Below are 13,155 nucleotides of genomic sequence, written 5' to 3'. Positions count from 1 at the left end.
CCTCAAATTGCTAAACATGGAGCTTCCCTACGACCCAGCAATCCCACTCCTAGGTATCTACCCAAAAGACACAAAAACACTGATTCAAAAAGACAACTACACCCCCATGTTTATTGCTGTTTTATTTACAACAGGAAAGACATGGAAGCAGCCCAAATGCCCAAAAGCAGACGACAGGATTAAAAAGTTGTGGTACATATACACAATGGAATATTACTCAGCAATCAAAAAAATAAACACATGTCTTTTGCAGCAACATGGATGGAGCTGGAAAAGATCATGCTTAGTGAAGTAAGCCAGAAAGAAAAGGAAAAATACCGGATGGTTTCACTCATAGCAGGAATATAACGGACCAAGCGAGAAAATAAGAATAATAATGAACAGCTATATACCAGAAACATTTTATGGGGTGGAATGGGGAATGGGATCAAAAATGGGGGTGGGGTGGGGTAAGTGTACTAGACTATGGTGATGGCACAGGGTGAATTGGCGGTAGGAAGCCCATGGGGATTACAATTGAGATGGGAAAAGGCACAAAATGAAGTAAAAATAAACTATTATATTATTAAAAAAAAAATCATATGCCAGGGGCTTGGAAACTGGCTCACAGACCAAATCTGGACCACTGTTTTTTGTAAACAAAGTTCTATTGGCACAGTCACACTAGTCTAGACTATCTTCATGTATGACAACAGTTAAACAGCTGCCACAGATTAACTGCAAATTCTAAAATACAGAAAAAAACTGCTGATTCCTAATGTAGATTATTGATTTTCTTTCTAGCAACTTTTCTGTTTTTCAAAATATGCTACTGATTCCCAAAGTACCCATTAATAATAAACTTCCAGGTTTCCTTTTTTGTCACTTCTCTACTTGACTTGATATTAGACTTACTATGGACTCTTAAGGGGAATAGATTTGATAACACTCATTATGCCTTATTTTTTAAAAAACTCAGTAGAGCTGGTTCTGGTTTCCTAAGTAAATGCTATATTGAGATAATGGTGGTAGACTATATTTGTATATAATTCAGTCATTCAAAAATTAGAATCACCCCATCCAGGAGTGTTAGTTCTAAAATTCTACTCTGACCCCTTTGAGTTTTATACAAACAATACTAGTTTATAGTATGTCAATTTACTGAGAGGATGCTTTCTTAAGGCATAATATTGTTGCTTTCTGGAATATTAGTTTTGATTAGGTTCTTTTTTAAAAAAAAACACTTACAGGGCCCTCCCTGGTGGCGCAACAGGTCAGGATACAGCACTGCAAGCTAGCCTCAGCGACCTCAGTGCAAGTTTGATCAGCAGACTTCTCCTGTCTGGCCTGCTGCTCCCTTCAGCAGTGTACTTCATCGACCTGCCTACTCTGCTCCCCACTCTGGTGAATCCTCTTACCACCCCTGCACTCTGGCCTGTACCCCTGTTCTGCATGCATACATAAATAAATCTTTAAAAAAAATTAAAAAAAAAAATACCCACCATATACAATGTAGTTTGTGGAAATTACAATGCATGTTATGTCAGAGCCTGGAGAAAATCAAAACACCAGTGGTTAATGGTTTTAACTTAGGGCTATGAAAAAGAATGGCTCTTTACCTGGCAAGGAATTGCACCACCCCATTCTTGCTGAACGATATTGCAAACACCAACCAATGCAGACTCCAAGCAGGTTTTGTCATAATCATCCATATTACTTAGTGCTTCCTAAAGGAACAAAGGATAATATTGTTCATTATTCTTTTCTGTTTTAATTTGTTGTTAAAAAAAACAAGAGAAACTGTTCAAAGCATAAATGTTACACAGAGGAACTTATATTTTTGAGTCAACAATGCTATAGCTTCTTATAGAAATATAATACAGCAGATTTCCTCATCTGTGAAGGACAGTTAAAGAACTTCCTTTTATTCTGTCCATGTGAAGTGCCACAAGCTCTTATCTTTATAAGTGGACCTTAATGGAAATAATTAACAAGAACTTTTAAACACTTTCAAAAAATATGCTAAACACCAATCCAGGTACTTTACAATCATTTAATCATTCCAATACCCTACATGGTATAGTTTATTAGCCTGTTTTGAAAACAAGGAAACTAAGGTACACAACAAAGGTAACTTTTCCAGCTTTTGTAGCAAAGTCCAACTCCAGAATGCCTGGTCTTAACCATTACTCTGCATTATCCATACAGCAATTCTCTAAATTTCAGATGTACTGAGCATGAGAAATCCAGTGCAATTTTTTTTTGTTTTCAGGAAGGAGATAATTTTTTTCTTTTATTTTTGCATATGAGAACTGGGGTGCAGGTCAGAGGTGTAGGGGGTAAGAGTATTCACAGAGGCAAAGGGGGAGCAGAACAGGTAGATTTACTGAAATACACTGCGAAGGGAGCAGCTGCTGAGACAGACAGAAGTCTGTTGCACTGTATGTGGATGCTCCCTGGCAAGGGATCAAACTCAGGCCATAGCAGTAGTAGCATTGAGACTTAATGCCTAGGCTCACTAGAGCATTCTTAAAAGGTTTCTTTTGTCACTTTAAAAAAAGTGAGATTACTAAAAGGAATAATTTAACAAAATTGTATTACTTACATTACAAAATCAACTACATTGACCTTGTACGTCTAAACCACCTAACAACTATAAACTATTCAGTTTAATTCCACAAACACTTCTGATTGCTCACTATGGGCAAGGCACTGTGGCCAAGCACTGTTATAAATATTAATGACTCAGAGATGTTGTCACAAAGGAAAAATTTTTGGCATTCCACAGATAATACCTTTGGAGGATAACACCTATCAATCAAGGTTTAAAAGTTATAATTCCAGCCCTCTCTGGTGGCGCAGCAGGTTAAAGCACAGCACTAAGAAGCTAAAGCCACTTCCACGTGAGTTCGAGTCCCGCCTGCCCCGGAGGTGACCACATGGCGTGGTAGACCTCTCCTGACCCGCCCGCTGCTCCCCTCAGCAGTGTACTTCGTCGATCTGCCTGTTCTGCTCCCTACTCTGTCTCTGGTGAATCCTCTCACCACCCTGCACCTCTAGCCTGTACCCTGGTTCTGTATGCATAAATAAATATTTAAAAAAAGTTATAATTCCTTGGCATTATAATAATAATCAAAGATTATTTGTTGGAGAAGCAACATAATTTTGAAAGCACTCCAGAATAAGGGCTTTTGTGGTGAAAGCGCTGAATCCTAGCCACTAGATCACCAGAGAGCCAGTGAGTAAGGGCTTTTGTAAGGAATGGCAATTTGTCATTTCCTTGGGTTTTATGGGAAAGCAGTAAAGAGTAAAATGTTTAACTTAACGGGCTTGAACTTTAGGGGTGGGGGACTACATTCCCCATAAGAATTCCAGAAAACCAAAAGAATAAGGCAGAGGCTCACAGCTAACTCATAGCTCTACCAAAGTCACAAGCCTAGTAGGTTGTGAATCCTTGTTTTGTAACTGTACTTAGATATTATTAAGTACCCAGAGATTTAACATTAAATAATTCCAAGTTCTAAATATTCAGTGTAATATGAGCCTACTATTTACATCCTTATAAATTTGGGCCCTATATCAACAATAACATTCTTTTTTGTACCTGTAAGGTGTTATAATCTCTTGTGAAGGGAACCATCAGCTCCCAGAGTGATGAAAAAACCACCAGAGCTGTAAATTCAAGCTTGTAATTTGTGGCCATGTGCTCAAATAGCATGGTCAAACCATGGGCTGCTAGGTGCTTGCGCTGATACTCCTCGGACCCCTCCACAGACACCGGGCGGGTCATAGAAAGGGAAACATCCATTACCACCACTGTAGGCATGATGAAAACGATCCCAGTATTCCCAATCAGCATGCAAACAGACAGCTATACAGGGAGAAATGCTGCAGAAAATAAATATAATTAGGCATTACATGTTAAGAAGAGGACAAAGTATTTTTTTAACCACAACTTCAATCAAATTGTCTGAAGTGGGTGACAGCAAATCCCACTTAAGTTGAGGTGAGGGCAAAACTGAAGAGAATTCAGTGGAAGGGAACCAAACAGCTTAGTTCACTTAGGGTTACTCCCAGAAACAGCCACTAAAATGGCCACAAATCAAGGATCCCCTAAGTGTTTCTAGTAAGAAAAAAACATTCAATCCAGGTAACCCCATTTAATTTGCTATTCATGTTTCCCGTTTCTTCTTGACATAATTACTAAGGTCCCTTCCAATGAGTATGAGAGTCTCCTCTTTTAATTAATTTTTACACCATCAGCATGCATTCTACTTTTCTCAGGAATCTTCTGTACTCATCCTTCCTCTTTCAAAATTGCTGCTTCTTGGCTCTAAGTGACTGGAAAGCCAGATAATCAAATTTGTCATATAATAGCATTGAAAGTCAGAGTTAACAGGCTCTAAAAGCCCATGTTTCCCCCCCTCCCCAGGATAAAATGCATGAGCTTATGTGTATCAGCGTCATACTATTTTATCTACTCTTTCTTTCCTTTCTGGGTACCAAATGAATTGTTCCAGTGAGGTGCTGTAAAATACTGGTTCAGCTATGCTGCATTAAATCACATAAGCTTACGAAGAGCAAAAGCCATGTCAAATTTTGTCCAACAATGTCTCCTCAGAGTCTATCACAGTGCTGGTACATACTGCACACTTTATAATTATTTGATAGTGACTAATAAATTGTCCCTAGTCACTAGATACACTATTAATTCTCTGGCAAAATACATTATGAACTTTAACTCTGGAGACTGGAAACATATTTACCTTCAACCCCCCCCCCCTCGTTCAGAGATACTAGGGAGTCCTATGTCTCTGTTCATGTAGAGTTTATCCAGCTGCTGTGGGAGTTCCATTCATGTACAGAGGCCTTATGTTATTGAAAATTGGGGCTTAATGGGAATATTGCACTCACCTCTTAGGAAAATGGGAATCAGGACACACAGATTTAGATTAGGTATAAGAAGGCCCATGAAATCTACTGTAATACTGGAATGGGTGACCATAGCTGGCAGTCTTGCCTTCTCTGAAGACATCTCTAGAGCTCTTTTTCCTGTCTCATGTATTTGTGTCCACCACTGAATATACCTCCTTAACTGCGGTAAAGCCTTAGGAAATATTTTCAATATTCGGGTTGTAAGCACAGAAGTAGAAGAGCCAACTGAATGTTCTTGAAGGATGTTACACTCAGGCAGTCTTAGGCCTGGGGGTAAAAAATCCCTGCCTCCCATAAACCTAGCAGTTTTGTGAGAACACAGTGTATTTCTCACGAGTTGATTCTGACCCTTCAGTCCCTCACTCCACCTTTACATCTTTCCCATAAGTACTGTTTACATACAATGCTTAAAATAACCAGGAGCCTTCTTTCTTAAGAGTAGTCTATTTACGGGAATAAGCCTAAGCCACCTGTATTGGCCCAAATGCCAACTCTCCATCAGATACACACTTATGATTTTTCTCTAAAGGTAACAATTAGTTCACTGAAAAGAATTTCTTCTCAGTTTCGCTCTCAAAGGTGACTCCACTTAAATGTCTAGAGGCCTGCCCAACCGTGAGAGTCCTCACCTACTCTTAGGTTCCCTTACCCGCTCTGACATCCTTTCCAAGAGTCAGTCCCTCCCGTGTTTTCAGATGCAATTTTATTTCTAAAAGGCCAACCTGGAATACAGAATTCCGGAACTTGTATGGCATCTGGGGATGTATTTATTTTATTTTTTTTTAACCTTCAAACCGGTCAAAACACAACACGGAAAACTGTTAAGTCCCTTACGAGAAAGAGGCTAGGGCAGGCGACCGAAATCTTGGTGCTTACGCGGAGCGGGATATTCCGAGCCACACAGACCAAGAGGAGGTCCCGCTATTGCCCCCCACCCCTAATCTCTACTTCCACTGCCCCAACCTCCAACGAAACACACCTCCAGGGTTCGGCCTCCCCTACTCACCCCGCGCCCATCGCCGGCACAGTCCGTCTGCAAAAACTTTCCGCCCGCGCGCCACGGCCGGAAATACAGGGCCGCGCGACAAAAGGGCGGGGCGGGGCTTTAAGGGGGAGAGGGCGTGGTCTGGCCTGGCGCCGACGCAATGGGGCGGGGACGCTAGAGGGCGCGTCCTCCTCGGAGCTTCTGTGGAGATCAGTCCGCCCAGACTCCTCACCTCACAAAACCTCTGACAGGTTTCCTCTCTTTCCTTCCCTCCATTCCCTCTCCGTCCAGTTCTCTGTCCCTCCTCATCTCGTCCTCTTCCCCCTCACTTACCCGGGGCTTCGCTGGCCGCTGGCCTTCTCATGTCTGTCTCCTCACTCACCTGGGCGGGTAGGTGCACCAGCCTGACACTTGCTGCTGTTTGCCCCTCTTCCTCGTCATTCTTCAGACCCCTCATTCATACCCTCTGAACCAGTTAACGCAGTCTTCCTCCTGCTCTTGTAAAACTTTGAGGGAAGCAGAGGGAAAGTTCAGTTCTCTCTACTCTGGCCAAGGTGCATTGCAAACAGCTTTGCAACCTGTTTCCTTGTGAGGCCTCCAGGACTCTTGTCTGCTCCACTCTGGCCACCTGGTGTCCCCATGGCAGCTTTGCCACAATGAGTTCCTTGAGGTAGAAAGTGTCACTTTCTTTCTAACCATGTAGGGAGCCAGGAAATACCAGCCAGAGGTAGACCTGAATGGATGCCACCGGGCACCTGGATAGTTGTGGCTCCTAGAGCAGTGTTGTACCACATAGGTTACCAGTGGGAAGAGAACCGCCTCTACAAAGTCTTAAGACTGTCCCCTTTTTTTCTCTTAGTTGGGAGATGGAGTAAGGTAAAGGTTGGGTCCAGGAGGGAGAATGCTTTGAACAGTATACCCCAGTGTGTCTTAATTTTCACAGTTTGTTCTGCTTGTAGCTCTTTCCATTCTCCTCATTTCAGAGGTGACAAAGGAAGATGCCTCAGTCCCTGGGATGCTCCTGCGGGCATCAGGGCCCAGGGGCTCACAGACTGCCCTGTTTGCTTCAGAACTTCTTTACCCAGCTCAACTAACTAGTCTCACCACCTCAAGGCTTTGTTATGTTTGAGCAGGCATAGGTTCCAGGTAAGTAAGGCCATCCTGATTATTTGGTTACGTTTCTAATTCTTTTCTCTAGTGGGAGAGATGTGAACAAGAATGTGTGGGAAGAGGACTTGTCCTGGTAGTTACAGTTCAGTTCCATGGGTGAGTTGTTATTTTGCCCAGTTTCTAAAACTTAAGCTTATTAGTTTGCTGGTGGGTGGTCTGGTCTTGGACACCTAGTTCTGCTGATATTGGCTTTCAGGAGACTAGAGAAGCTAAAGGGCAAGTCATTAAAATTGAGCTCAGGTTTACCAAGTGGTAGAATTACCAAGAGAATTTACCACTTAGGGCAACTCACAAGTATTTTTTAAAAGATTTATTTATGCTTCATTTCATTCCCACTTACATCAGCTCTTGCCTTGAGTTGGAAAGGCAATTCTGCAGGTCCCTTGGGATGTCCCAGCTTGCTCTGGGGAGAGCTTCCATTGTCCTCTCCCTCAAGGATTTTCTGTAGACCTAATATGGTAATTTTCATGTGTGAAATGCTTTTAAGTTTGCAAGTATTTCCCCTGTATTCCCTCATTTTAAAAAATAGACTATTAGTGCAGTTTTAGGTCTACAACAAAATTGAGTTCCTTCTTTTTTTTTTTTTAAAGATTTATTTATTTATGCTTACAGAACTGGGGTACGGTGCAGTGGGTGAGAGGATTCACCAGAGACAGAGTGGGAGCAGAACAGACAGATCTACTGCTGCGGGGAGCAGCGGGCAGGTCAGGAGAGGTCTGCCGCGCCATGTGGGTCAGGTCCCTGGCTTGGTATTAAACCTTTGCTGCAGTGGCTTCTAAGAGCTTCATCGTGTGGTACTTTATTTAACCTGTTGTGCCACCAGGCAAAGCCTGAGTTCCTTCATTTTTAATTTTGATTCTGACATTCTTGCTACAAATAGATAGAAAAGGTACTGTTATCTCCACGTTTTCTTTTTAAAATTTATTTATGCATACCAGAACTGGGATACAGACCAGTGGTGTGGGGGTGAGAGCACTCACCAGAGACAGAATGGGGAGCAGAACAGACAGATCAACTGAAGAACACTGCTGAGGGGAGCAGTGGGTAAGACAGGAGAGGTCTGCTGCACCATGTGGGTCACATTCCTGGCTAAGAATGAAACTCATGCTGCACTGGCTGCAGATGGCTTCATAGTGCTGTGCTTTAACCCATAGCACCACCAGGGAGGGCCCGATCTCCACATTTTCATTTAGATTACACTTAGAATCACACAGTAGCAAACAAGCTAATGTGTACTAAGGTCCTCTGATCTCTTCAGCCCCAGGTACTTTCTTTTGGTTTCAGTTCCTTTTGACTCTTTTCAGATCTTTCCTCCCCTTAGGCACCTGTATCTTGGACTACCTCTCATTTGCATCCTTTAGAAACAAGTGTGAGTTGTTCTTCTAGTTTCCCCCTGATTGCAAGGGCCCTGGAAGAACGCATCTGTGCTCTGTGGAAGAGCCACACTCTCAGGATCTGTCAGAAGCACTGGTACCTAGAGCTTGTACAATGCCCTGATAAGCTTCTTAGAGGCAGGTATTAGCAGGGATTGGATATTCCTCCCCTGAGATGCCCTTCATACCCAACCCTGCCTTGAATTAGGATTCCATGTGGGAACTGGGGGCAGGTGAAGGGGGTGTTCCCTGCTGCTCAGCATCAGACCCACTCTTTGAGACCCTGAATTCTGGCAATTTTCCAGAACTGAGAAGACAGCCAGATATCCTGGTTTGAAGGTAAATGGTGTGAATAGGTTGAGGGGGATCAGCTGAGGTGTCAGCTCAGCTCGATTACATAACAGATATACTAGGGGAGTAACACTTTTAAGTATTTCAGGAGATTGAAGTGGGCTTGCTTGAAAGCGTTGTTTACAGTAAGGAACTGAATGGACAGGGAGATTGTGGAAAGATGATTATAGGAATCTAGGACAAAGAACAAAATTCACTTATTCTGTATTCCTCTTATTTGTCCCTCTTTTGCTTAAGACAATTGCAATTGCAATTAGTATGGTATGCTGGAAAATTTGGAGCATTAGAAGGTTCATCTGCCCTGTTACTTACTATCTTTGTGACAGTGAGCAAGTCATAACTCTCTGAACCTCAGTATCTTCATGTCTCAAATTGAGAGTCACACTGAACAGTACTTGTAGTTTTTTCTGTTTTTAAAAACCTAAGATTCTGTAGGTTACACATCTCACTTCTAATGTATTACTTCATATGGAAAACCTGTGTTTTCTGATTATTGTTTTTAATAGTCTGTGGACAATGGTTAATAAATATACTCAGGCTAGGCCACCATGCTCTTCTTTATAAACATAGGATTCTTGAGTGGAGCCTTTCATGGTCTTCCTTTCTGAGAAATTAACCCTTAGGTAGTGCATGGTTTTGTACAATACTTTTCTTTTTCGTTTTTTTAAAGATTTATTTATTTATGAATACAAGAACTGGGGTACAGGCCAGACATGTGAGGGTGGGGGGTGAGAAGATTCACCAGAAACACTGGGGAACAGAACAGGCAGATGTACTGAAATACACTTCTAAGAGGGGGCAGCGGGCAGGTCAGAAGAGGTCTGCCATGCCATTTGGGTCACCTCCATGGCCAGGGATCAAACTCCTGCTGCAGTGCTTCAGATGGCTTCATAGTGCTGTGGTTTAACCCATTGTACCACCAGGGAGTGCCCAATTTTGTACAATACTTTTCATGGTCCAGTATTTTTATGCTGCCAACATTCCTGTGACCCATATTATGGCTACTATTTACATAGATAAGTATTGTTATTCCTATTAAAGTTAATTTAAAATTTAAATATAACATTTACATGATAAGAAGTTAAACAGTTAAACCGAATAGTAGGATAGACTGAAAGGTAAGATTTCCTATAACCCATGACCCTTAGTTTCCTTTCCTCAGATGTCCTTCCAGAGATCATCTTTGTATAAATCAACTTCTATGTAATCATGTCATGCTCATTTCACACATAAGGCACGGAGGCTCTCCCTGTCCAGGGTGACGCTATAGGAAACAGCAGAACTGAGAATCTGAGCCTTTGACTCTGTTCCTTATGATCCTCCCACCACACCACACTGTCTGGGAAGCACCAAGACATTCCCTTTCAAGTTTTGACCTCTCAATTGTATGGTGGGATCATTTTGAGTCAGTACAGATTCAGTACAGTGTCTCTACCTGCCTGCCACAGTTGCCTTTTTTTTGACTAAAGCTTAAAATTGTGCCACTTTTCTTCCTCTTGCCTATAATGAGGTGGGCTCTGGGCACCAGCTATGGATGATCGAGCTCCCAGAAACTGAGGATGAGCTGGGGAGTATTGGTGCTCTTCTTGTGGGGAGCCCAGTTAGGACTGGGTGGACCCAGCTCAGGAATCTGGGCTGTTGCCCCTACACAGCACAGAGGAGAGCCCGCTATAATCCACCATCTCCTTTCCTCCCCCTGTGAACACTCATCACTCCTATTGCAGGGGCCAGGAGTATCTTTGCTCCTGCAGAAGTAACTGCATCTTACTGCAAAGGCACCTGTGAATTGTCACTCTTCCAGTTGAGAGTTTGGTGGAGCCCAAATCTTGCGGTCAAATAACCCCTTTTTTCCCCCTAGGTTTGTGGATACACCTTGACTGGACTTCATGGAGAAATCTTCCCTGATCACTAACTTGAATCCCAGGACAGCTCTCATCTTTCCCTCAACAGAATGAGGGGCCTTCTATAGCCACACATAATTGGCCATTATGGGGAAGTTTATCAAGATGGGGGCACAGGGAAGGCTGTTACTCCAGCCAAAGCGACTTAACTGGAGTCGCTTTCTCTTCTTATTGGGAATGCTGATCATTGTTTCTACCTACCAGCACCTGAGGACCCCCCAGAGGCTCCCCTCACTCTGGGCAGGAGTCTCATCCCAACACCCTGTGAAACTGTCCAGCAGAGACCTCCCTAGTGTAATAATGGTGAACAGTGGCCCTCTGAAAGCTAGCTCTGAAATGGAGAGTGAGACACAGATGCCCCAAGCCATAAAGGACAGGGATGAAGCAACACCCGGCAGAATAACAGAGAACGTCCCCAGTACACCCAGGAGAACAGCCAATATCTCTCCAAAACTCTCCAAGAATAAATACAGCCCAATAGCAGTGAGTCCAGAAAGAGTGAAGGGAAACACCCCCACCACAGCTAGTAGAATACTAACTCACTATACTCCAGTTCCAGCCAGGCCAACAGTAAGGAATTATACCACAACAACACCCAAGAGAGAAATGAAGAGCTCCCATCCAACTCAAGCCAGGGAAAAAGTGAAGAAATACACTCCGTCCCCACTTGGTGGAACAATAGACAGTGATGCTCCACCCACACTCATCACTGTGGTAAGAAGCCATGGACTCAACCCCAGAACAGCACAGAGAGACAGTGAAATTATGACAACCTCCAAAGTGTTGGAGAACAACCCTTCCCAGAGCATAGCGGAGAAAACCACCCCAATTAATCTCAAGAAAATAATTGCTAACACTCCAACTTTCCTGATGAATGACGTAGAAACAAATACCTTGGAAAAGAATACCCTGATTACCCCCAGAAGAGTGGACAATAACAGCTCAAGCAAACCCCAGGAGTTAGTGGGAGAGAGCAACCTGACAGCGCCCCAAGGAGCAGCTGTGGATCACACCCTAGATGTCTCTGAGGAGCAGGAGATGAGCACAACGGCAGACATCAGCCATGCAGAAACCAAAGCCTCTGTTGCTGCCTGGAGTGGAAGGAACCCCTCTTTCAGAACCAGTGCGCCCAGCACTGGATTACCCTCAGCCGCCTCCCGGGAGCTGACCAGGAAACTTTCCACAACACCTAGCACCTCAGCAACTTCTAGAAGCAGAGCAGATCCAGTCACCCAGGCTCATCATTATGTGGCTGTGCCCAGTGCCCCCTCCCCGCACCAGACAGCAGCCATGACCCCAGAGGTGCCCAGTCCCAGTCCCTCAGTACTGCCTTCCAGGTGGCCAGACCTCCACCCGCAGGGAGAATACCCTCCGGACTTGTTTAGCGTGGAGGAGCGACGGCAGGGCTGGTTGGTCCTGCACATCTTTGGCATGATGTACGTGTTTGTGGCCTTGGCCATCGTGTGTGATGAGTACTTTGTTCCATCCCTGGGTGTCATCACAGAGAAACTGCAGATCTCTGAGGATGTGGCAGGCGCTACATTCATGGCTGCCGGAGGTTCTGCCCCAGAGCTCTTCACGTCCCTCATTGGTGTCTTTATCTCCCACAGTAATGTGGGCATTGGTACCATCGTGGGCTCTGCTGTGTTTAACATTCTGTTTGTCATCGGCACCTGTTCCCTCTTCTCTCGGGAGATCCTCCACCTCACCTGGTGGCCCTTGTTCCGTGATGTCTCCTTCTACATCCTTGACCTGATGATGCTCATCATGTTCTTCCTGGATAGCCTCATTGCCTGGTGGGAGAGCCTACTACTGCTGCTGGCCTATGCCTTCTATGTGTTCACCATGAAGTGGAATAAGCAGCTTGAAGTCTGCATGAAGGAGCATCTCAGCAAAGGGCCTGTGACCAAGGTGATGGCCTTAGGGGACCTCAGCAAGGTAAGGCCAGGCTGGCACATGCTTCTCTAAACCCTTTGGGGCAAAAGAAATGGGGTGGTGGTGGGTGGGTATGGGGACTAAAGAGCCGAAAGTATTGGATCATACCTTGAGAGAAGTGTGCTCTGGTTCCCTTGATGTTCATTCAGCACTTAGACACCTGTTCTCTGCCAGGAATGGTGCTTACACTCACCTCGGCTTGACCTCCAGTTACCTTATAAAATAGTTATTATTGTGATCTTCCACTGGCAGAGGAAGACACTGTGTCCTATTAAAGTTAAACCACTCATTCAAGGCCACATAGCAAATAGACAGTGGGGCATCAGTTTGAACACCAGTTGGTATCCCTGGTTCTTTGAAAATGACATTTGAGCTGGACTTTGGAAAATGCCCAAGGGGAAACTGCCAAGGGGCAGGGGAAAATGATAATCTTTCCCATGTGCATAGTGTTTAGGGTTTATCTAGCACCCTCATTTTCATTTAATCCTGTTTGTTCACATTCCATATTGGAGGGGCTGGTACTTTG

At 44.0% G+C, this 13,155-nt stretch overlaps 2 protein-coding genes across 2 annotated transcripts in view; one reads left to right on the top strand and one right to left on the bottom strand.

Annotated features, from left to right (window-relative positions):
* VWA9 (von Willebrand factor A domain containing 9) overlaps positions 1 to 5,969 on the bottom strand; it is a 33,107-nt gene extending 27,138 nt beyond the window's left edge. Inside the window, exons 1-3 of the mRNA XM_004687659.2 lie at positions 5,921 to 5,969; positions 3,584 to 3,867; positions 1,599 to 1,706 (exon numbers count right to left, since the gene is read on the bottom strand). Coding sequence (XP_004687716.1) covers positions 1,599 to 1,706; positions 3,584 to 3,838 — 363 coding nt within the window. The 5' untranslated portion in view covers positions 3,839 to 3,867; positions 5,921 to 5,969. The remainder of the gene's footprint in view (positions 1 to 1,598; positions 1,707 to 3,583; positions 3,868 to 5,920) is intronic.
* A 982-nt stretch (positions 5,970 to 6,951) lies between these two features.
* The window catches only part of SLC24A1 (solute carrier family 24 (sodium/potassium/calcium exchanger), member 1), a 31,561-nt gene continuing 25,357 nt past the window's right edge, over positions 6,952 to 13,155 (top strand). The window contains 2 exon segments of the mRNA XM_012728523.1: positions 6,952 to 7,045; positions 10,652 to 12,632. Coding sequence (XP_012583977.1) covers positions 10,782 to 12,632 — 1,851 coding nt within the window. The 5' untranslated portion in view covers positions 6,952 to 7,045; positions 10,652 to 10,781.

Source organism: Condylura cristata, unplaced genomic scaffold, assembly GCF_000260355.1.
Source record: "Condylura cristata isolate star-nosed mole 26May11 unplaced genomic scaffold, ConCri1.0 scaffold00023, whole genome shotgun sequence".
Taxonomy (NCBI): domain Eukaryota; kingdom Metazoa; phylum Chordata; class Mammalia; order Eulipotyphla; family Talpidae; genus Condylura; species Condylura cristata.
The sequence above is the reverse complement of the archived record's forward strand: the minus strand, read 5'-3'. Positions and strand labels throughout refer to the sequence as shown.